This window comes from Mugil cephalus, chromosome 3, assembly GCF_022458985.1.
Source record: "Mugil cephalus isolate CIBA_MC_2020 chromosome 3, CIBA_Mcephalus_1.1, whole genome shotgun sequence".
Lineage (NCBI taxonomy): Eukaryota > Metazoa > Chordata > Actinopteri > Mugiliformes > Mugilidae > Mugil > Mugil cephalus.
In genome coordinates, this window is record NC_061772.1 from 4,225,058 (window position 1) to 4,249,789 (window position 24,732).

The 24,732-nt window shown below is 39.7% G+C and overlaps 1 protein-coding gene across 2 annotated transcripts; it reads right to left on the minus strand.

Annotated features, from left to right (window-relative positions):
• Positions 1-887: 887 nt before the first annotated feature.
• LOC125005031 (transmembrane channel-like protein 3) lies at positions 888-23,786 on the minus strand. Of its 2 annotated transcripts, XM_047579948.1 has the most exons (22): positions 23,639-23,786; positions 22,215-22,361; positions 19,541-19,616; positions 17,947-18,028; positions 17,690-17,796; positions 15,451-15,549; positions 15,044-15,186; positions 14,416-14,563; positions 13,513-13,556; positions 12,736-12,883; positions 11,882-11,991; positions 11,682-11,760; positions 10,659-10,919; positions 8,936-9,064; positions 7,344-7,411; positions 6,913-7,041; positions 4,621-4,731; positions 4,182-4,307; positions 3,998-4,076; positions 3,735-3,777; positions 3,370-3,643; positions 888-2,028 (listed from the first exon to the last, which is right to left on the minus strand). In XM_047579948.1, the coding sequence occupies exons 1-22, from the start codon at positions 23,758-23,760 to the stop codon at positions 1,026-1,028; spliced, it is 3,528 nt and encodes a 1,175-aa protein (XP_047435904.1). In that variant the 5' UTR covers positions 23,761-23,786; the 3' UTR covers positions 888-1,025. The 2 variants fall into 2 exon arrangements, with proteins under 2 accessions (XP_047435904.1, XP_047435903.1); XM_047579947.1 differs by lacking the exons at positions 15,451-15,549; positions 17,690-17,796; positions 17,947-18,028; ... (1 more) ...; positions 22,215-22,361; positions 23,639-23,786 and having other exon boundaries at positions 888-1,911; positions 15,044-15,406.
• Between the last annotated feature and the right edge of the window lie 946 nt (positions 23,787-24,732).

The window sequence follows — 24,732 nt, forward strand, 5'->3', positions numbered from 1 at the left end:
ACACAACATGGCGGGAGATTAAGCGCAATATCCCGAATGTTTTATTTTGAATGCCAGTAAAGGCTGGCTTCAAGCATTTGCGGCTGGAATCCTGGAATCGTGGCTTGTTGCAGCAAAGCAATCTGGGAATTGCAGTGTCCTCAGGCAAAACCTTATTCATTCATTCTACGCCATCGTACAAAAGTAGCCCAATTACTCCCAATAATCCCGCATGACCCACTAGAAATGTGTTTGGGCGCTATGCAAATACTGCTGTCTTCTCCTACTTGATGCCATGGGGATGGATGGAGAGATGCAGGTCTGTTTGTCGTTTAACTCGGGGAATCCTTACGGGTGATGTCACACATAACTGACTGGCTATGGGTCTGTGCCAGAAAGTGTAGGTAAACCACATACGCAGCAGAATGTCATTTATTTCAAAAGCCAATATACCAAACATCAGCTTAAACTGATATTTTAATTTTAATGGAAGTCCGCAATGCTTTCCAATAATGTGTAACATCGTCTCTAAAGGCAGGACCCCGGCCACATCTATTACTAACCTCCACATTTAAATGTAATGCACTCATTTTCTCACCAGTGTTGTTCCCTTCTTACTTTCATGACCCGCTCTGCCTTCTCTTTCTCTGTCTCTCCCTCTTAGATGCTGAGTCAGTGAATCGGAACTGACAAGTGACAAATCTGACATAGAATACCTTTAACTATATTATTAATTATAATTCTACATTTTTAGTGTCAAATTTTATATAATGAATATCGTCAATATATTTTTATGGTTGATGAAGTGAAGAGACAGAAGTCTGGTTTTATTATTATACACTTTGCTACAGTCACGGCTCTTATTAGTTGAAATTCCTGTTTCAAAATAACAACCCATTTCAAAATGATCCATGGTCATGCAAACAGGAGAAAGAAAATCTAATTTATTACAATACCATGTGTGCTTTCCATGCAATGTATTAATCCATACTATATACTATGAATGATAATTTGAGAACTGCCTTAACAGGATACAGTAAAAAATGTCAAACATTGGAGCAGACCAAGTCATTTGACTCAGTGGGATTCAAATCAAAGCTAGTCTTAGATTTCTTTTTGGCCATCTTTCCTTGCCTCGTGTCAGACTTGAGATAGCGCTCCTTGTTGTGGATGACTTGAATGTACTGGTCAGTGCTGCTGTTTTGCTGGTCACTGCTGGAAGCCAGGGATGCTGAGTCTGACTCAGTCAGTGGGGTCTCCAGCTTCGGTCTCGTCTTGGGCTTCACGTGAGACTCCATGTGCCTGGTCCTGGCCGGAGAATGACATTGTCTTCCTGGGGAATGAAGGTGACGCCTGGTTCTTACAAGTACAGGTTCAGCTGCTCTCACATTGACCTGTGGCTGTGAGAGTAACTCCAAATCACCCCAGTCCATTTCTCCGTCACCATCCTCCTCCTCATCCTCTTCTTGCACTCCATATTTTTTCCGATCAGTGTGGTTGTTTTTGGCCTTGCTCTTGTGGCTCTCCACACAGTCACCAATGTAGAAGTGTGCTGGCTGGTGGAGATCAGACAGGGAATGCGGCCGGTGAGTTTTCCCCAGAGACATTCTTCTTCTGCCCTTTCCTTGTTCTTCCTCCTCTTCCTCCTCGCTCAGATGCTGCTGTGATGGGTGGGACCTGTGAGAATGTGGTTGATGGTGAGCTGCGCGGGGTGTGTATCGTCTAATGTTGCGTGGGTACAGCTCCAGGATCTCTGCAGGTTGAGGCATAAGGTAATGGCGTGGGATACGTGTGGCTGAGCGCAGCAGCTTCTTCCTGGGCTCATGCTCATTGACAATCACATAGCGGGTGGCGTGACCACACTGTCCTCCATAACTCTGTGCAGTGATGATGCCAGCGGCCTCAACAGGATGTATGGAGCGTATGGTCTTCCTGTACAAGGGGTCAGAGTGGATGCTGTCAGAACATGGAGATGGAGGATTGTATGCCATTTGGTGGTAGGACTTGGACCTGCAGGCATGACTAGGGCCACCAAGAAATGGTGGGTGCCTGTTACAAGAAAGCAGAACAATAATGATCAGGTTATGTGATTATGGTATGGAATATTTTTGATGGCAAGTTATAACTGCTTAATGCTATGTAGAAGCATGGACAAATTTGAAATGTCTCCATGCCTTGCATCATAGAAACTAATAATTCTGACAGAGTGAAAGCAAACATGATGGAAAGATAACTGTGATGGGAAACTGAACAGCTGTACAATTAATGCACTTGTGAAAATCAGTGACTTAATGGGAGGTTGTAACACTTTAAACCCTATAACTTAGTCAAAATGTCTATATTGGTCAGCAATGATGGGATGTGTGAGCCATTTTTACAAAACTGAATCAATTTATTTGACCCATTTCATGCCAGAAGACATTCCTATAACTTACAGGTAGTCACTTTTTTTCCACAGAATATTATTCTTGGAAAGAATAATTGAAAGGGAAAAATGAGACAGCATTTAGAAAACTCTCCGCTGATGAAACCCAAGGTAATGCTAATTCAGTACCAATTACTGCAGAACAAGTGATGTTTTTAAGTTAAAAATACTATTTTAAATGAACATACTGAAAAAAGCTATGCCAGAGATATCTGTGTACTGTGTTTTAAAATCATTATCATAATCATTTCAAATTACAGGGTAAGGTCAAGTCCACCCACAGATCTAGGTAGACCTAGTTTACCCTAGAAATAATGCATGAAGCAGAATTTATTTCTTTATTATTTTTTTTATCATGACTCTGCATGACTCTCAACACTTGTACTGTATGTTGGCTATTACACTGATTGGTCTTAACATTATGACCACCTTCCTAATATTGTGTAGGTCTCCCTTGTGCTTCCAAAAGAGTTCCATCAGAAAATGGATATGGGCCTTCAGAGGGTGTCTTGTGGTGTCTGGCAACACAATGTGTCCTTTGATTTGGTCTGTGGATCATCCTATAGGTACTTGAACAATTTGGGATCTAGTGAATTTGGAGGCCAGATCAACACCTTATACTGTTCTTCATGTCTTTTTTTAGTTGTTGCTAGCTGTTTGTGTGTGTGTGGGTGGGTGTCTGGTCTGTTCAAGGTGGGTGCTACATGTCTAAGTAACATCCACATGAATGACAGGTCCAAAAGGTTCCAGCAGAACATTGAATTGTCACCACATGGTCAATGTTATTGACTTTGCCTGTCAGTGGTCACAATGTTATGTCTTATCAGTGTACGTTCACTATTTTGTTCCTTCCTGATCAGTCCCCCAATACATTAATTTTGATGCAATATCACTAAATCCATCATGTAAGAGGTTGCCTAACACTGTCAGCATGATTGGCTAAAGAATTTCCCAGTGTGTAAGACCTGTTGGGTATGTGTTCCAGACGGTGTTTGGGCAGCACTGTCACTGCTGGATTTTTGACAGATCCAGCCATGCTGCCTCTGTTCAGGTCTGCTCTAGATGCCGACTGGGTGATGGTGCGGATGCTATTGCCACGATGAACAGGAGACTGAAAGCTTGTGACACTGCCGTTTCGCCTGGGAGATGGGGTGTTAATAGAGGCCTCTTGGCTTGTGACATCACTCTCCTGCTGATCTGGCTTTGCGTCTGCAGCAGCCTCTGGAGCCTGCAGTCTGGCTGTGACATGGGTTTAAAGACACAGGGTCAAGATCGCTAATTATCAAGGAATAATAGAACACACAGGAGACCTGACCAAACCCAGACCTACCTGCAGCCATCTGGAAGACTTTCTTCTTGTCTTCAGTTCGCTCCTAGGGAAAATTCCACATTTAGACACACTTTTAATGTGATATATCATTCTGTAATTGGGCAGTTAAGGGCTGTGTCCTTATTTTCATTTTTAAATTTGGTCATGTTTTCCTAGGATTCATTTTCTTTCCTACTTCCAACAAAAAAGCATGACAATGTCTTTTCAATGAGTCATATAAACTATGCTTAATCCATCCAGGCAGTGATTCATCAGGAACTCACAGTCTGGAGCTGCATCCTGAGCTGGTTGTTGGTGAATTTGAGGGATCTGGCAATCGCCTGGAGATAATATATCAGCATGCTGAAACATACAGGGACAACTGAAATGTCACAATGGCATGGTTATATGTACATGTGTCAATACACTGTCTAGATGTATGTGTGTGGGCAGTGTGTGCAGTCTTACAACAACAGCAGCAGAGCTGGCAGCACTACAATAGGGCTGGTGATGTAACTCATCACTTTACTGAACCACAGTGGGAAGTCACTGGCCACGGTCTCAGAGATGATGTCATAAATCTTCTCCTGACCACTGAAAGCCACATTTAAGAATTTTAAGTGGTGTTAACATTTTCAAACAGTTCCATCGCTACAACACCTAAGAGGGTACAAGAAGCAGCTCCTTATTTAAATATGAACAGTGCACAGAGGTGACAGGACACAAAGCATTTAAAATCATTTGCCAACTGCCTTGAGGATGGAAAACACCTCAAGTCAACCCAATAAATGATGAAGCTCTTTATAAGTAATCAGTAATGCATACAGTGTTAGCAGTGTCTTTGCTAAGCCTACATAAAGTAGTTTGAACTCTTTGTTGTTTGATGCTTTCTGAACCATGTTGTTACCTGAATGGCCCACAGTGCTGTGACGGTCTGTATCTCACTATGGCAAAGATGGTGGGCAGCATACACAGAAACAGCATGAAAAGTAACATGGCCAGGTAGAAATTGTTTGATCTAAAGAAGGGAAAGTAAGAAAATGTATTAAATAGACAACTGACACCGTTTTCCTGGTTTCAGACGCTAATGCTGCCTCTATCTGGTGGCAAATCGTTGTGGTAAATGACAGAACTGTAAGCTGATGTGGAACAATTTACATACACCTCCATACACTGTGATCACCATGTACTGTCATAGAAAGGTAAAACCTCTCTAATGCAGAATTCAGGTTACACAGCAGCATTCATAATGCTGATATCCCATTTACATGTAGTGAAGCTGTCCTGGTCAAATTCATATAGTTCTTAACAAGACACACTAAAAATGACAAGTTCTAATTTATTTATTCGAAATGCTGCGCTTCAAGGCCTGCTCCTGCCTATGGTAGCGCCACAGCTGTTCATTCAGGACATCAGCAGTGCCTCTTTTTTGATTAAAATGCTGCTTAACAAAGAGGGGATTTTTGTATTTTTGAGGTTGAAAGATGTTTTACAACTGATTAAACTGTGAATTATTGTGATTATGGTTACCATTATTATTATTATTGCAATATGAAATTGTAGTTATTAATCAACTGCATGGATTTTAAGATATTCTACCACTGACAAAGTAGAAATACCAACCACATAGACTAACTATTTTCTTTGCAAAGTGCAATGTTATCAAAACATATCCTCTGAAGTTTAAATAGAAGCGCTGTTGTATTCCCATGGAGTCTTTGTCACCAATGCAAAATGCAAAAAATCATTCTCTTTTGAAAGCATGTTCTCACTCATGAAAGTCCATTTAATAAAGTCCCAGCACCAGTGTGCAGATATAACCACACCAGTCCACAAACCACCAGTCAGAGACAAACCATTCTTCCATTGTAGTTGCAGTAATACTGAGGCCAATAAAACAAGTTCTACGTTAAGTCTACTTTAATGATCCTGAAACAAATATCCAAATTATCAGCTACAGAAATATTGCCAGTGCTTTGCATCATAATTATCATAATTATGGAGTAGCTCAGCACTCCATAATTATGACTACAGGCATAAAAATGTAAAATTCTTACTTATTATTGCATTAGTAACATATATCAGTATCAACCCCTGTCTCGAATTTAATGACTCTCACATGAAATGTCCTCTCAGATATATAGTGCACTGCCTGCATAGTGGACTGCCTCTCTGTGTGTGTGTGTGTGTGGGTGGATGGGTGCTTGGATTTTCCACCACATCTGGGACTGGCTGATAAGGACTGAACGAGGCAATCACTGCCTTGTTACATAAATCTGAGTGGGCTGAGCGCCATAGACCTATTATCGAGAGAATGTAGAGGAAGACATATATCCTGTACTGCAGGAATATACACAGATTTTTCCACATCACATAAAAAGGCTGAAATAAAGTAGCCAGAATTGGTGACGATGTGTTATAAGAGTAGTGTCTTTATCAAAGCACAGACAATCATGTGCACAAATTTTGCACAACATGAGAAATTCTGAACATAAAATGACTCTGAGCATGAGTGAGATCATGTGCTTTCATACATCTTCCTCTGTGTCTATAATTTTGTTCGTCTGATCTTTTTCTTTGAAGCTACAGGTTTTATATAATAATATGGACTGTGCAAAAAAAAGAACTACATGCAAGGCATTGAAGAAACTGAAGCCAAAACAAGTAGAGCTCCTCCTGGTGTCCGGCTGCAGTATAGATCATAAGCTTGATCCCCCCTCTATGGTAATAGATGAGAATTGGGCCAAATTAAAACACTAAAATACATATCTTTTTTTTTTGTCAAAGAAGGTTTGTGTCATTTTAGTTGCAGTATTAATCGATACCATGACTCCATGAGGCTCCACTCTCGGTCCATACTGCGCAGAATATGGCTACAAAGTCGCGAGGTGGCACCGTATCCCTGGAAAACAAGCGTCTGTTTGGCCAGCGCAAGGAAGCGGGGAAATGTTGCACATATTTATATGCAGCCTATGGTAGGGCCCCACAAGTTTCACTCTTTAAGGTGGAGGTGACGTCAAGCGGTGACATGGTTTCATGGTGTTAGATTTACAATGGATCAGGTTTAGGAAAAAGACATTGCATTTAGTTAGGTAGTGGTAAAGCAAAGGGTCAGAGGAGGCACTGTGGAAATGGAATCAGGTCCTACAAGTATAGTGATACATGATACATTGTGTGTATATGTGTGCATGCATCAGACCTTGAAGCTCGGAAGACTTGCTGATGGGGAACATTACAGGTGAGGACTGCCCAGCTCCTCAGATACATCAGACCGATCAGCTTCAACACGTTGAAAGCAGGAAGACAGGGAGAGAAGAATGCTCCCATCCTGGAGGACAGAAAGAGAAATGACAGTAAAACACACACATTATCACTGGCGTCTCTACCCATAGAAAAGGCATTATATCCAGTGGTCCATGGTTTCACTTCATTATCTTTATAGCTTCAAGGCGACGTTTCTGAAATTAGTTGAGGAAATACAGTCATATCAGCCACTGAGGTGTAATGGAGTGATTAGAGTGTGCCACAGGCCTTTAAATGGGGTCAGGGAGATGGGTCAGCACAAGTCAGAGTATTAGCCCTGAATCAGGTCGTATGTCATTGGAATTATAAATAGATTTTCAGACTTACCAGATCATTCCTTGGTTATAAATTAGATGCAAGACATTCTCTGCTATTTTGAATTCTCCATATTCAGGCTGGAAAAAGACAGAAAAAATAAAAACATTAATGTTGTACTGATTGTGTGGTGCCATTAAGTATGTGACACAAATGATAATTTCAAATAATTTTATACAACTTACATGTAATCTAGGAAATTTTAAAACATGCTCATACCAAAATCGCCCGTACAGATCAGTAGAAAAATAGCGTAAACCACACATCTCTAAAAGCTTCATTACCTAATAGACTCAAGCAAAAAATGTCTTCTAGATGCAGAATTAAACTCCCACAGCGGGTTCTTGTCTGCCTGTCTGGTCTTGTTTGCTGTTATGTTTTGTGTACATTTTAATTGTCTGACAAGTCTCTTCTATAGATTAAAAGAGTGTTAACTCTGGGGTTAGCTGAGGATTTAAGCTGCTTAGTGGTGGGTATAATTGATTTTAGTGAAATTACAACACTCTTCAACTTGATTTATTGACAGATTGATTGAACTTCCTGCTACTTAAAATAAACAGAAATTAGTGATAATGTGACACATTGTTACACATTTATTGCTCATTACAAAAGCTGACTTCTGAAAGTATACACCTGCTGGCCGTGAGCACGACTGCAGCTGAAATGGATAATTGGATGAACAAGTTTGTTGTCTCGACTTAGGATGCTGATGTGGGGCTATGTCTTCGTCCATTACTGCACACACTCAACCATCGAATGTAACCGTTTTTACTGTATGTACCATTATTCACAGCCATAATTGTAACGAGCAAATGCCGCCATGTCCACAGCCACAGTCACAGTGGCAACTAAGTTTGCCCCAGGGTGCAGCCCTAACCACAGCTACAGTCACGAACACAGACCACTTCTTAAACAAATGGGATTCATCAAGCTGAAAGGAGTGCTTTGCCAAGACATGATAAGTTAGTGTATTATAAGAATACGCAGTGTAATCATGTTATTTTGGAGAAATACTGTAACTAACAAACAATGTACTGCATGGGATGAATGTTTTATTATACACATGGGATATTGATTGATCTATGTTTAAAACGAGTTAAGACAGAATTGATAGAGTGAGAACTGTCACACGGCTAACACAGAGGCAGACAACTTTTCACACTCACTCCTGCGGTCAATTTAGAATCACCAATGAACCTAACGAGCATGTCTTTGGACAGTTAGAGGAAGCCGGAGTAATCAAAGAGAACCCACACAGACACAGGGAGAACATGCCAACTCCCCCCAGAAAGGCCCCAGTCGGCTGATGGATATTGAAGCCAGAATCTTTTTGCTGTGAGGCATCAGTGTTAGCCAACACACCACTGTGTCACCCTATTTTATATTATATATAGTACATTAGAGAGCAAGCTAATAAAACCTCCTATAATTGCTCTATCTGCATGACTGCATATAAGAGCCGAGTTAAAGTAGCTGTTTCACACCCCTGATGTGATGTGGTGCATTCTAGACTATTTTTTGTCATAAACCTCCTGGGGTCTTCACTGTTTGCACTAGTCGCCAGGCAACAAGTTTTAAAAGACAAACACTTGCGGACAACTCACAAACTTGCTCTCTAAATCCCAACAGCAGCAGTCACTCAGGTAGCGAACCACCAGACCTCTGATGAAGTCAATCAGCAGGATGCTGGCCACTGTAAAGATCATGTCGATGATGGACAGCTTCAGCATCTCCTGGAGACACAACATACACATGGACAAACCACCCCCATGTCAGGGACTCTTTTGGGTCTTTTGTGGAAAAGACAATGGAGCCTGACAAAGATGAGCATGTGAGAAATGTCTTTATCTGTGACATTAGCCACAATAAAAACAGATGACATAGACAGTAATAATGCGTAACAGTACAATGATGTGAAAAAGTGATGGCCCCATTTTTAAATTAAGGTTTTTATTATTAAGGGAAAACAAAATCCAAACCTACATGGTCCTGTGTGAAAAAAGTGATTGCCTCCTAAACCTAATAACTGGTTGTTTCATCCTTCGCAGCAACAACTGTAATCATGCATTTGCAATAACTTTCAATGAGTCTTTTCCTGCACTGTAGAGGAATTATTTCCCACTCATCTTTACAGAATTGTTGTAATTCAGGCTCATTGGAGGGGTTTCCAGCATGAACAAACTTTTTAAGGTCATGCCACAGGATCTCAACAGGATCCAGGTCAGGACTTTGACTAGGCCACTCCAAAGGCTTCATTTAGTCTTTCTTCAGCCATTCAGAGGTGGACTTGCTGGTGTGTTTTGGATCAATGTCCTGGTACAGAACCCAAGTTCACTTCAGCTTGAGTTGATGAACAGACATTCTCCTGATTTTTTTGGTAGACATGGTTCCATTTATCACTGCAGATCTTCCAGGTCCTGAAGCAGCAAAACCATCACACTGCCACCACCAGATTTTACTGCTGCTATGATGTTCTTTTTCTGAAACTTTGCTTTTACACCAGATGTAATGGGACACACACCTTCCAAAATCTTTTGTCTCATCAGTCCACAGAGCATTTTACCAAAAAGATCAGCAAGATGTTTTCTGGTCAAACTAAGATGAGGCTTTATGTTCTTTTTGCTCACCAGTGATTTTGGCCGTGGACTCTACCATGAAGCCGTTTTAGCCCAGTCCCTTTCTTATGGTGGAGTCATGAAAACTGACCTTAACTCAGACAAGTGAGGCCTGCAGTTCTTTGGATGTTGTTGTAGGGTCTTTTGTGACCTCTTGGATGAGTCATCATGAACATCATCCATTTGTGGATAATGGCTCTCACTGTGGTTCACTTAGTCCCAAAGCTTTAGAAATGGATTTCTAACCTTTTCCAGACTGATAGATCTCAATTACTTTTCTCAGTTACTGTTCCTGAATTTCTTTGGATCTCGGCAAGATTTCTAGTTTTTGAGGATCTTTTGGTCTATGTCACTTTAACAAGGAGGTCCTATTTATTTGATTTCTTGATGAGAACAAATGTGGCAGTAATCAGGCCTAGGCCTGGGTGTGGCTATAGAAATTGAACAGAGGTCTGATAAACCAGTTTGTTGTTGTTGTTTGTTTGTTTGTTTGTTTTTTTAACAGGAAGGGCAAACACTTTTTCACACAGGGCTATGTAGGCTTGGATTTTGTGTTTACTTATGTTATCTTCATCTTTAGTTGATGATCTGAAACATGCACAAACACACACAGACACACACAGAGTCAAGAATAAAATAAGCTATATACAATTTTAGGTGGATTTCTGCTTGATGAAGGACAATAAAGGGTGTACAAATCAGAAGAGAAAACCTGGCCAACGTAAGTCTCCCAGCATTGGTCCTGCTGTGAGCGGGTGTTCTTCTCAAACAAAGCTGTCTGGTTGGAGAAGGTCCCTGAGCTCCTCCTGCTGCTATTAACATCCAGCACTGTGGCAATAGTTGCTATGGTGGTGTTGTGATGCCCTGAGGCAGAGATCTCTGACACCAGGGTGGAGAGGCTGTCCACCTCAGGCTGAGATATGGTGGCCAAGAAAGAGCTGGAATCGGTCCAGTTACTTGGACTCACTTGGATCTAGAAGACAAATATAGTTCTGTCCATCAACCCATGTGCCAAGATATTTTGCATGTGTGTGGACGACCCATATTGTAATAGTTACACATTTTGTCACACTATGGTTCAAGAGATTACATGGCTGACCTAACTATAAAGAAGCAGCTAGCCGTGCTTACTACAGCCTCATTTAGTCACATTTTTGGCAAACTAAACCAATACCAATAAGTTCATAGGTTGAATCTCATATGAGAGTTGAGATGTGCATGGCTGACTTCTGATCGTTGCTTTTTTTATTCAGCTTTACCATGTCCTGACTCACAGATTATGTACTCAGTGTACAAATGTACAAAGATTCCAAAACAAACTGAGAGCACTTTAAATACAATTTTCCCCCCACTGTCATCATGTTAGCTACAAGTACTTCTTTGTGTTAGCAGTATCTGTGCCTTGGTCTGCAATTGGATCAGTTCACCCTAATTACAAAAACGAACATGTTTCCTCTTGCCAGTGCTAAGTTAGAAGGCTTGGATACTCTCTACTCTAATGTGGATGTCTAGATAAATAAATATATACAGGTAGAGGCCTCAAAATCTTGTTAGGTCCATCTGTACAGTCAAACATCACTTGAGCTAAGTGAAAAAGTCTTGTGTTTTTTATTTGGGTGAATTAACTCTAAACTAATAAGTGACTGTGACAACATGTGACTGGTCATGTTGCTACCATACAGTAGTACAGAGTAAGTTTCTATGGCAAAGGCACACAGTAGCTTTCTATACTCACAGCAGAGCTCATGCTGTTGACCTTATCGAGGAGGGCAATAATGAGGCTGTAGAGATTCCCCAGGTATAAAACAAGCACTCTGTAAACACATAATCATATAACAGTGTCAGTGTGCAGTAAGGCCTGGGATGTCTTATATATGGCACAGTAGTGTGTCATTTATGCTGCACTAGGCGGTTCTTGCTGAATTGAAGGAATACCTCGCCAGCTGGAATCGCAGCGAGGTTCGCGGATGGTACATCTCCAACTGGGCCACCAGCTCAAAGGCAGACGGGGCAATCATGGTGATGAGAGAAACCACCACACTCACCTTGAGGACACAAAAGTCACTGACAAAGTGTATAGGGAATTTCTTTCTTTCTTTCTTTCTTTTGCAACTGAAAATAAAAAATGCTAAATTAATTTTGCCATGTATTGTAAAGTCTTAGGTATTTGGTTACTTAGACTGAATGTAATGTGTTTTTAATGCTCAGTTTTACACATTGTTCATCTCCGTATCTAAATTAGTTTAGAACAACAACAGAACAGTCTGTACAGTATGACCGGCCCTAAAAATAAATATAAATTACCGGTGGTAGCGTTAAATATTTCCTTTTACGCAATTATAAGAGTTCAATATATTGAAATGAGCAGAAAAATAATATTTTATACTGTTGTGTTTATTCAGGTACAAATAATCATTCTCTCTTTTATATTTAATCTAATCTAAATGTGATCTGATTCCAAAGCCCTTTCTGCCATCATGGTTATGTTATATGATGTACTGACTGTATTTTGATCCAGAAATAATAACTGGTCATGGATTGATCAAGCTACTCCAGTGGCCTCTATGCTGATAGAACAGCAGAGAAGCTTTAGTGTGACTAATGCCCTCTGCAGTGAATGAAACGATAAGCTGTCACTCACAGATGGATGTGGACACTCAATACACTCAATAGTTGTCTTCAATTGGATCTTTCTCAGATGTCCACCTTCATCATCTGTTGCACATATGCGTAATAATTTAATCAAACTAATGATGGAGAGGCGGATGATGTCTGCATCGCTCCTCTACCTCATTCTTCTCCCACAGCGTCAGCTCCGGCTTCTCCTGCTCAAGTTTCTGAGACCGGTCGACCACAAAGTAGATGATGTAGATGCTGCCTGCCAGGGACAGCAGCACCAGGATGTTGGCTAAGATGCGCAGACTGATGAGAACCGCCCTGTAGAAACACACATTGATTGTCATTGACACTGACCACGAAAGGATGATTTCAGAGAGTAAAGAGGAGTTTGTTGATTCACTCAATCTGCCACAGTGGATTACAGCATACAGTATATCTAACAAGCTCTCAATACCTGCCGCCTTCTTTAGTTGTGACTCCTGACTTTCAAACACCCAGCCTACTCCCCAACATCCACTTGTCTGTTTCAAGTCTCCCTTCACCTTGGAGGAATACCACTGTCCCTCCAAACTCCCTGCTGTCTTGAGCTTACCGTTTCCTTTTTGCTTATGTGAACTGACTGAACTAATGTGAAAAAATGAACATTTCGACTATTAATACCAAATATATACGTAAAACAAAAACTTATAACTCTAACAAAACTAATAAAATGAGTTTGAAATATATGAAACTATTTTTGGTTCTTTGAGGCAAACATCCTGTATCTCAGAGTACTGCATTTTGTGTTTACTTATGTCATCTTGACCTTTAGAATAATTCAAAGGCCAAATCAGGCAGAGCGCTCATGGTTTTACTGTCTGTTGCAGGAGACTTAACTTGATGAATCCTTAATAAGGCTGTGAACATGTAACACCCTTAAACAAGACACACAGATAACAGACACCTACAGACTGGTATCCTTCTTCTTTTCCTGCTCCTCAACAATGGCTTCCTGTGCAAAAAAAACAAACACAAAAAGAACATTCATTCATTCATTTTTTTGTTTCATTCATAATTTATTACCTATAATATCCTGTGCATGCATAAGAGATATATCACTACAACAACAACTGCCTCATGGTTTTATGTCTCAAGTACACATCCATGTCTGTCCATATGATAAAGAGAGTGAAAGGGACTAAAGTTTAAAATCTGGCAAAACTGAATTTGTCACTATATGAACATATATGACACAATATACAGTCATTAAGACTAATAAATTGCTGTCATCAGTTGGTGTGCAGATTGACCCTCATACAGACCGAGATCATCATGGGTTTAAGCAAGTCAGTTCAAACTATGTTATGATGATATGATAAAGCAGCATTCTGAATAGGTGATAAACAACTTACAGTAACATAGTGTCTGTGCAGCTGAAAATACACCCCACACAAAGCCATCTTTATAGCTAAGCAGGTGACGTCATTGTGCTCAGTCAGCTGCTACAGTTAGGCTTTAGCCTACTTCCATAATATGAGAAAAGGTAATTTATTTACTTCATAATTTTGTCCCTCTTAGTTATTCTTGAGTTTGTGTCAATAAGACGTGAGGAGACATGAAGTCACTGTGACCTGGATCCTTGATTTTTTATTACAAAAATCTTATCCATTCATCTTTAGCCAAAGTGAAAATAGACTTTTTAACCAGGTCGTCCTTGAGTCTAAGTAAATGTATTTATCTAATTTGGAGGTAGAACCCCTCTAGACATTCTTTGAGATAATGTGATCACAATAATGGGATGACAACCTAAAAAACACGAACATGTAAAGGTCACTGCATGTGTCGTTTGTGTGTTGATGAGCGTCTCTGACCCTGATGTTGTTGACAATGGCAGCTCCTTTACTCTCTGCAGCCTCTGGGTTTCCTATCAGGTAGTCCCAGGCACAGAAGACTCTCCAGCAGAACGTGAAGTTCTCATCAGAGGCACTGGCCAGGCTCAGACGGGAGTTCTTGGCCATTCTGCAGGACATTGTTCATTGTTCATTACAGCACGTTTCGAATGATGAGCTGAACAGGTCAACATTTTTAGAGGCAGGCTGCTATTTTCTGCTATTTTCAATAGCATGGCTGAGTTGACCTCTTAACCTTTCTTCTAGCACCACCATGAGGACAAAATCTTAATAGCACCACACAAAAGGTCAACCTTTTTTATGTCTCTATGTACTGTAAAACAAAAAAAAATAAAATTGTGCATTCCATATGTCTGTTTTTTTTTTTTTTTTAAGAAATACGAGTGCATTTTGAGAAGTCTTTAAGGAACAAGTTCTCAGATATTCTTCCCTCTAACCCGCTGTAGCTTTGTAACACTACTACTGAATGCATGTGGGCGAGGAATTCCTCTAGTTTTATTTTTAGTGAGTCTGTACAAGGTGGTCAGCATCTAAAACAGAACTCCATGAGATCAGTGTAAGATCAGTATAACCTGAGGAAAATGATTACTTTCGCAACAAAATGATGAAACTGTAGGCAAAGACAGCCATTCCAACCAGGAAGTAGGCAAGGGGCAATCGGTATCCTGCACTGCCTATTTTCCTCACCCTGCCATAGTAACCGTAGAATAATACAGAGTACTGCAGGTAGCCCTGTGGAGAGTCAAACACAAAAGAAAACTGAGTACATGATATAAAGGATGACAAAGAAATCAACTCAATATTTATTCTTACCCTTAAATGAAGTATGCTGTACATGTAGGAATTTAAGACTGACCAACAGAGTATTTTATTGTAGATATGGGTTAAATTGGCCCTGCGGCAGAGGTCAGCGAGGCACTAATGTTTATATAATGCCTCATTGTGTCTGTAAGTAAAGTAGTATTGACAGAAAAGTAAAAAGAAGAAGAGGCTTGCCCCAAGAGACCAGATGGTGTCCAAGTCCTGGGCTGAAGCCAGATGCTCCTTGGGGATGGTTTTACTCCTCGTTGTTCCAAACGGAGCTCCAGCCAGCAACTAGTACACACAAACAGACCAGTTCAGTGCACTGTGGTTATAGTACAGGAAATTCTTCGTCCATGCTTCACTGGTATGATTAAGTTTTTCATTACCACCACAAATTGGTGAGTTTCTGGTAAAGTTAGGGGCTTGATTGTAGGGGTTATACTGTATGTTACAGTGGTTACAGTAATAATCGTTTGACACAGGAAAACACATCAGTCATGGTTCAAGAATCCACTGAAGATGATAGGGATCATGAAAAATAATAGCTTTTTGGACAACACTATTAAATGGTCATGAAGATTTGCTAGAGGTAAATGTTGGAAAATGCATGTTTGAGGACATCAACTGATGCAGGTTTACTTTGAGAAAATCACAGTAATTCCAGACATATGAACGCCATTAGACTTAGACTAGATGTGATTAGGCCCAAGCATGTTTTGTTCAATGCAATGAACAGACACAATAAGAGAACATAGTGCATCTTCGGGATTATCCTAAAAAGGAGGGAAACCTGCTTTAGTGACTGGGAGTGAAGAAGTAAGAATCCGTTTGGTGAAATGCCCTCACATTTTAATCTTTGGTCAAATGATTTACAGCCTGAAACGAACACACATAAAATCTAACACCGCATCCATGTGATTTGATGGTGGGTGATACTGCTCACTAAGCAGAGGTGAGATAAAGGTGGTTCTGTATGAGAGGCTACGGTGGAAGGTTAGATCCAATGCAACACAAAGGGAGAGAGAGGTGTACAAGGAATAAATGGAAGAAACGTCTGGAGAAATTGCTTGTGTCTGCAATTCATTGAAATGCATAAATCCAGCCGCATTTCTTCCTCTGTTGTCTGCAGTTTGTACGTGATAGTAAAGAACCCTCTGATGTGTGGTGATGAAAGCATGAATAAAACATCTGCTAAGATAAGGACGTGAAGAACAGTCATTTCAAATATAATAACATAAATATATCATAGTAAAGCCTACTACACAACTTTTATGTGGCAGAAGTGATGTTTTATTTTATTTCCAGAGTCAATAATTAGAAAATGATATATAACTTAATTAAAAGGGATAAAGTAAGCAGCAGCACGTTTTCTTTAAAAGTCCAAGTGAAATAAGTTAAGTTGTGTGGTTAACAGAATTGCAGATTTTTATTTTTTTATTTATTTTTTTTCCTGTAGAGTTGAAAAACGCCTCCTAAGTCGCCTCAGGACTCTGTTCTGTTTCAGCCTCCCCTTGTCCATTATTGTACACAGTTAAAAATGATGGTCTTACTGTATAAAAATCTTCATAAATGTTTGCCCTGCACATACATATGAAGAATACAACAATCCTTTCTCAGTAAATGATTTTTAATGAACAGGGACAATATGTCAGTTTTCACAAACAAAACTTATGTGTACTGATAAAATCCCTTCCACCTGAGGCAACAGCTAATGTACGTACAGTACATAGTGACAGGTAAAAAAAAAAAAGAACTTTCTCCTGCACATCTGGACATGTGAGGGCATAGCCTGGCATCTCATCGATAGGTATCTGATAATATTCTGATTTCTTTTCAGTGGTATCACAGGCTCCGGTGTTTCCCTCTGTTGGTCAGGAGTGGTAAAGACTGTTTAAATCGTGTGTTCTCTTCAGGTGAATCTGTGGTAATCAGGTCCAATAAATAAGAGGAGGAACCATGTCACTCTCTCTTACCTCATATTCTCCCAGCCAGAGCAGCATTTGTTTTACGTATTTATCCTGTTTGATGGGTTCGGTCATCTCTTTTTTTGGTCTAATTTCTAATTATTGTTCAGTTTGGTGTGTTTAGGGTCAAGGGAAAAACACCGAGTCCTACGGCCTTTTGTGGACTGGCCTGAGTGTCTTCTTTGTTTAGGTTATTTGACTTACCCTTGTTCCTTTGAATGTTTTTGAGTGTTTGAGCTGTTTTATTCATAATACATTACAGTTTAAATAACTTACGTTCGATCACTTTGTTGAAAACCATTCAAGGTGGTGGCTATTAATAGTGGGGTGTAAACACATCAGCGCATGACCCCCGTTTATTGGTGCACTAAAACAGTTTAAAACCAACATTACACTATCAATTACTATTGATAAAATATTCACATATACTGTACAAGTAGTATGACAAATGGCAGACACTAGTTTACCTCTGGCAAGACAATGAAGGCTCCTGTCATGATGGTGAGGACAATGTTGATCCCAAACAACCAGCGGAGGAAGATAAAGTAGGAAGCCACGCCCGAGCCAAAGTGACCTGAACAGGTAACAGGATACATTTGACTGAGACAGATGGGCATCACCAACATTTACACATCATATCATATAGTATAGTATATCAGAGAAGACCATAGCATAGCATAATATAATGCATTACGCTGATTGATTAAGCAAAGTGACAACTCACTTTCGATTTTCTTGATTCTCACTTCCCAGGGAACAAACAAAACCACAATGTTGTAAAGCACACGAGACAGTTTCTTCAGCAGCTGCAGACAGGAAAAAAAGCATGGAGATACTAAACATAAAGACAGCACACAAACACTGACAGTTCTAGATGTTTTCCAGTGAATGAATAATGGATTAAAATTCACTCCTGCCTCTGCTTTCCGAACAGTAATTAGCATATTCACAACAGTAGGTGTTTGAAGCTGAACCAGGTTCCATGTAGTCCACTCAAGAACTGTTACACTGTGACTGATACAACAGCAATTATTAAACAAGATAAGGTCAGCTGGACTAATGGTTCTGATTTTCAATTACCAGGGAGCCAAGCTGTAGAATTAATAACTCATCATCAGACTGCTCACTAAAAGTCAATCTATTCTAATGGAGCTGAAGCAGCCTGAACATTTTAATTAAACTCAGCTATAACAACAGGCTATAAATTCACTCATGCAGCTGTGCTAGAGCGGTGGCGCTATCTTTCACCCTGTCTTACTCCTTGTGTACTCTGTCCGTATATGTAACAAAAAGACAAATGAAGAAGAGGAAGGTGTACATGTGCGTTCAGCACAGAGGAACAGGTTTGAGTCTGTACAAAGGAAATCGGACAGGTTTCCGCTCTGAACCCCAGGCCACCGCAGTGCAGTGCAATAACACAGAAAATCTCATGTCAGCATACACTCAGACAGAATAAATGGAGCTGTGACAGTGCACCATGGTAAACACATTTCACTGAAGTTCCACGGTGACACGCTGGATGATAAAGGATTTGAAGTCAGCAGTGGAGGCGTTTTATATTTCTGTTGGGGCACTGCTGCAAGCATGGATGTGCTTTGTGCTGTGGATATGATCTATGTGTACATGATCTATGAAGAAATCTGTTCTCTGTTTTGGTGCAGTTATCTGGGTGCTGGGTTCATCTTGGGACATGTTGTGCCTTGGACAGAGAATGATGGGTGTAAGGGCTTTGTTCACTTCCCAGGGAACAAGAATGTACAAGAATATCCTTTAAGAATACCAGATATTTAGTCACTGTATCTGTGAGTCTTCCTCTCAACTGCTTGTATTCGTATTTTGTAGTGCTCACTCTTTTGCTTTCACTTTCACAACCTTTGGACATTAACATATTTAACATTAGAAATATTGCATAAATTAAATGGCATTCTTACTATAGCTGCAACAACACATGCATAAAAAATATAAATAAAATGGCGTCAGATACACAATCCAACCTTATAAGATAGAGGCAGAATATAGTAAACCGAAACTTTCATAAATACATCTGCACTGCATAAATGTGAACATCTGTGATGAACAGTATCACTTACACTTTTAAATTTATTAATTTATTAATGTCCTCTTAAGATGTGTCATTATTGGAATTAATAAAAGCTTTAAACACAACCACAGACACTATGGTCATTACGCAGTTGTAGGTACAGAATTATACTAACACTAATTCTAATACTACACAACCAGCTGGATTTTAAGGTGGGATTACAGCATGTTGAAAAAATCGTCTGTGTGCGTAAATAAGGGTTTTTTTGTGAACATACATCAGCGCCTGCAGTTTGGTAACCTCTGGTTCTGGTCAGTCGGCCCTCGTACTTCAGAACTATCTCTCTGGCTTGCCTGTAAGACAAACACACACGTGGAAGACCACTTATTACATCTACTCACACAAAACAATGTGAAGAATGTCATTATTTTAGTTTTAAGGTGTTTTTATTGCAACACTTTTTGGTAAAGTTAAGGTTCATAATTTCTTTCAAGTCAAATTTCTTATTTCTCAAATAAATGTGTTCCTGACAGAAAATTTTACAAAATGCTAAAAGATACAATGGTTCCAGATAATGTGTACTGGTTTGCAAGTGGAGGGCAACCCATGGTAGGGTCACCATGACCAGAGAGGATGTGGTTGCTAGCAGGCATCCCAAGGGTGTTGGTAGTGTCAAATATCAAGGTAGAAGGCAAGTAGCTTCCAATCTAAGGTGCATTCAACATCCGCCAACTGCTCCTCACCACACAATCAGTGTGCAGGTCACTCTCTATGGACCAATGTCGCTTATGTTTGGGCATCTTGCCTTATACAGTAGCCACATGGTCATAGCTCAGAGGCTAAGCCTTGGTAAAAGTTCACCAGGGGTGGTAGTGGTTTAGTAGGTGCAAACCCACTGTTCGACTGCGGCAGTTGATTGGTGATCTAAATTGGCTGTAGGTGTAAGTGTGAATGGTGGTCTGTCTTTCTTACCTCTTTCCTCCCACCGTCCAAAGACATGCTCTCTGTGTTTGCCCTGTGACAGGCCAGAAACGTGTATACCTGGATAGGTTCCCCTGCCCCCACCCACCCGCCAACTCTCCAGAGGAGAAGCGGTCACAAATAAAGAGGGATGCATGAAAGGCGTATCATGCTGAGGAACGCCTGATGGGTGTCAATTTTCAATGGGGGTGGGGGTCCACTTCTGTCTCTGATAACTCTGTATCTGAGGAAATCTATTGGGTTAAGCCCATAACTATATCTACCCTTTTTAAATCACAATTCTTGAAATAACTCTCTGGTGGTAGTATTTACAAAAACTGACAAAAGAATTTCTTTTTTGTCTCAACTCTAGTGTGTGATCGCTATACTTTTACCAAATTATTTTGTTCATTGTGTTGCTGTCTTTGTAGTTTTTCATTGTTTTCTTGCTTTATCCATTATGTGAATGCATGAATCACTTAGCATTTATCACTCTTAGTGGTTGACATCTTGGCTACGGTTTTCATGTGCTGTGTGTCAGACGAGGAAGCTGCAGCTGTAGCAGTTAAAATACTGCCAGTTTTAAATTATAGATGAATGCGCAATGTTCATGCCACTATAATGTCAGTAATTAGTATGTTTATTGGGTTAATTTAGTAGTCTTCAATGAACCATTTTCACTTTTAGTCAGCACTTTGCTTTGCAATGCTTCTCATTTGCTTATTCACACACACTCAGACTCCTATGGATTTGGATTCAATATTGTGACTGAAGATGGGCCCTTAAAAACGGACCAGGAATTACACTCACATCCTGCTCTCCCGTCTGAGCCACTGCCACCCCACCATTTCTGTATATTTCCTGTCAAAATGTGACCCACTGCCATTGTTGCTACTCTTTATTCTTGTACTAATTAGTATAATAAACAATTTTATATGATGACTGAGATTCTGTTTTTCAGTGTGTGATCTGTACTTACTGTCATTATGCTCAAACAATATGGTCAATACAGCATGGGAAATTTGATAAATCATATTGCAAACTATTAGTATTACTTCTAAAAGCAGCCACATCAGACTGGTGCCATCAAAATAAATTGTCCAATGATTTTAAAGCTTTACAGTCCATAGCATAGTAAGACGAAACCAGCTCATCCAGCAACAGTACCAGGAAAAATTAAGAGGAGTATGAGCCATCGATTAATAGGAGAAACACACTCATCATGCACTTTACACACACTTTACACAAAAAAAGACAAGTGTGGCTTTTATAATTGTGGAATTCACACTGGTTCATTTAAAGGGCTGAGGTTAGTCAAAATCCGATTAATCACACCTGTCAGAAAAAAATGTAGGTAAAAATTACTGATTTGTGACATGAAATACAAGCTGTTGTTGCAGAGAGAGTAATCGCAGACATTCAGCCTGAGATTAAAGAGGGCGTAAAAACGCAGACTTGCTTCCCACCTCTGATGATGGTAATAAAACCTCTGCGGTAATAACAAACTGCCCATATAAAACCTGTTATCCATGGCACATACTCAGCACATCTTAGAAGCTCTCTATCTTCTCTAGCTCTCTGTGGTTCAGGTTGTTCTCTGTCCGCAACTCTAATTACACTTAGACAAAGGTTGCTCACAGCCTTCACCGTTTTGCACTATAATCGCAACACTTGAAAAAACATCATTAGAAAGGAACTCAGACAAGTTCGATGTGGACCTCAAACAACTAAGTTTACATTTAAAATATATATGAGATACATTGGTGTTAAATGTTAAACAACAACAAAGAAAATGATAAGCTTGTGGTAAATGCACATAAAAGACCTTAAGGGTTTGTTATGCCTTCAGTTAAATTTATTTACAAAAAAAATGTTGCATCAAATATTGCAAAACTTATAAATTCATACGATTTAAGTTCAAAGTCTTCAAATGTATGAATTTATGTAGCATGCGTGTTTGTGTGTGTGTGTGTGTGTGTGCAGAAAGGTACTTTAGGACTTTCAGCTTGCGTCTCATTGGCCATGGCCTGGTCCGAATATTGGCAATGATCTCCTTCTGGTACTGAATGTTCTGGAACATCTCTTCTGGGTCGTTGCTGTCCACCCGCTCATCTTCTTTATCTTCATCATCCGACAAACTACAGAATAAAACACAAGAGGAAAACGGGGACTGCTCTATAAATGTACTTGATCAAATAAATTATTACAGACAAATGATCACTGTGTGTGCTGCGTGTCAGCCCTGTCTCTGTTTTGATTCTAACCGAGGACTTGAGTTGCAAGTCGTAACCGTCTCTGTGTAAAATCTGCGGGGATCTGCACGACTTCTAGGACAGACATGAGGAGCATGACTGCTTCATACAGCCTTCACAGGATCACAATCAGAATCAGAATTCTCTTAGCCACGTATGTTAACACGTATTAGGAATTTGTTGTGGTGGTTAGAACAATATACAAAAATTATAAATAGAGGATAAACTGTACTGAACATATTGTGCATCAAGAGGGTGAGTATTATTAATAAGGGTGTGTTATTGTATTGCATTAGACTTAAAAAGTTCAATAATCACCTAATAATCTTAACAAGATGTTACAAACAAATTCAGGTGAGCCCGGTCAGTCAGTTACGTTGTGATCATTTAATTCAATTTAATTTATATAGTGCCAAAAACAAAATACCTACATAATAGATGCTTCACTAAAACCACATACTGAAAGCCCTGGAGCATGCTCACCATCCTTAATTATCCATTTAAAGTAAATGGTGTGGACAGGCTTTGTGCACTCTGCACTGTTAATAACAATAATGTTTTGAAAATGACAGGTGTTTGAGGGATTTCAGAGGTAAATCGATTTGTAAAATCTGCTACACATTTCTGCTATAGTTGTGTAAATGATAACATGAAAAGCTCATTGCAGCTTTTTATACATATCTCAATTAAGCCTGAATATTACAGCATGCCTAAAATGCACCACCCTGACAGAAACAACACATATACTCAAGGTTTTTAATATAAATATAAATTCAGATGAACTGGATGGGATGCAAATAATTTGGTCCGTGTTTAACCGTCTTCAGACAGATATAGTACATTTCTTTCTTCCAGTAGTTACATTTCTAAACATGTCTATCTAGTGGAATAACTGAGCTCTGACTAAATAAATGACTGGTTCAACAAACATGATCCCGGATGGAAGTGTAGTAAAACAGAACACAGAGTCTTTGTAGTTTCCCCCAATGATTAGATTTAGTAAATGACTAATTGTGTAACCCACAGGATGTCAATTAAGGCTCGGAAAAATGACAGCCATTAAGAGTAGGAGAAGAGAGATTGAGAGAGAAAAGAACAAACGTTTCCCAGAAATCGTGATCAAAGAAAGATTTGTCAAATAAAACAAGAGTGAGTGGACTCACCCCTGCTGGTGGTCCTGGTAGGCTGAATAAATCCTCCTGGAGTTCTTCCTGATACTCTTGTGTCTCTTGGCTGTGGACAGGGACCTACTGCTCCCAACCAGAGGATCAGATGCTGTACTCATGCTGTCTGAGCGTGTGTGCGACTGGACTCTACTGGAGCGTCTGTTCTGGAGCTACCTGCTGCTTTGGAGCAACACTACAGCAGAACAGACTGAAACACATTTACTCACCAGTCCAATCACAGCCTGTCCTGACTGCTTAAAGGGACAAGCACCAAACGCACGCACACATGCACACCTATACAATATATGAAGAGGATACAGTTTCTAATTGTCAGTAGTGCAAATAATGTCTCTGCCTTGTTAAAAAGCTACAGGGTTTACTCAGAGATCTTGTGAATGATGTATACCAGGGACGTGGTGGGGGGTGGGGGGGGCCTAAAGTGGACCAAACCAGTAATATGAGAGCATAATAACCTGTAAGTAATGACAACTCCATTTGTTTTAGTGGAAAGAAGAACAAGTACATTGGGGGATGTTTGCATTATATAACCTTTTTTAAAATAAGCAGGGCCTCTGGTGGGCCGCTTTTGACACCAGTGGTGTATGCAACTAAATACTATTTTTTGTACTATTTAAGATGTTCTATTCCACTGTAGCTAAACTTTAACGAAATGCCTCAAATTAAGGCTAAATATGTTTTCTTCTAAATATGCTATTCTTTGTTCCAGGCAGTTGTTATGTGAGATCATTTGACTTGCTGCAAGTGTTTTGTTCCTAAATTATCTCAATATGCTATTGTAACTTGTTTTGGACATTTTCTTACTGGTTGTTTTAGCTGAACACAGACAAGTATAAAACTACTTTGTCACTGTAAGGATTTCTTCATTCAAGTATCTTCTCTTTTTCATGTCTTAACATATTAAAAATAGATGAATAAATGTAATTCGTTATTTTCTTGTCAGTCTTACAATACAGTACAGCAACTACATATACAGTACCCATAGATAAAATACAGTACAGAGTAATGACAGTAAGTTAATCAAGCTGTTCTGTTCAACCTGTTGTTTACATCTTCCTACATAAAAAGTACAT

Bases quoted from the DNA above. Each gene is read 5' to 3' on its own strand.
- LOC125005031 (XM_047579948.1), bottom strand. From the start codon at position 23,760: ATGAGTACAGCATCTGATCCTCTGGTTGGGAGCAGTAGGTCCCTGTCC. The intron at 12,884-13,512 runs GTAGGTGTCTGT...GTGTTTCTACAG, and splicing joins AAGAAGAAGGATACCAGTCT to GGCGGTTCTCATCAGTCTGC. The intron at 7,412-8,935 runs GTGAGTTGTCCG...GTCTTTTTCCAG, and splicing joins GGGATTTAGAGAGCAAGTTT to CCTGAATATGGAGAATTCAA.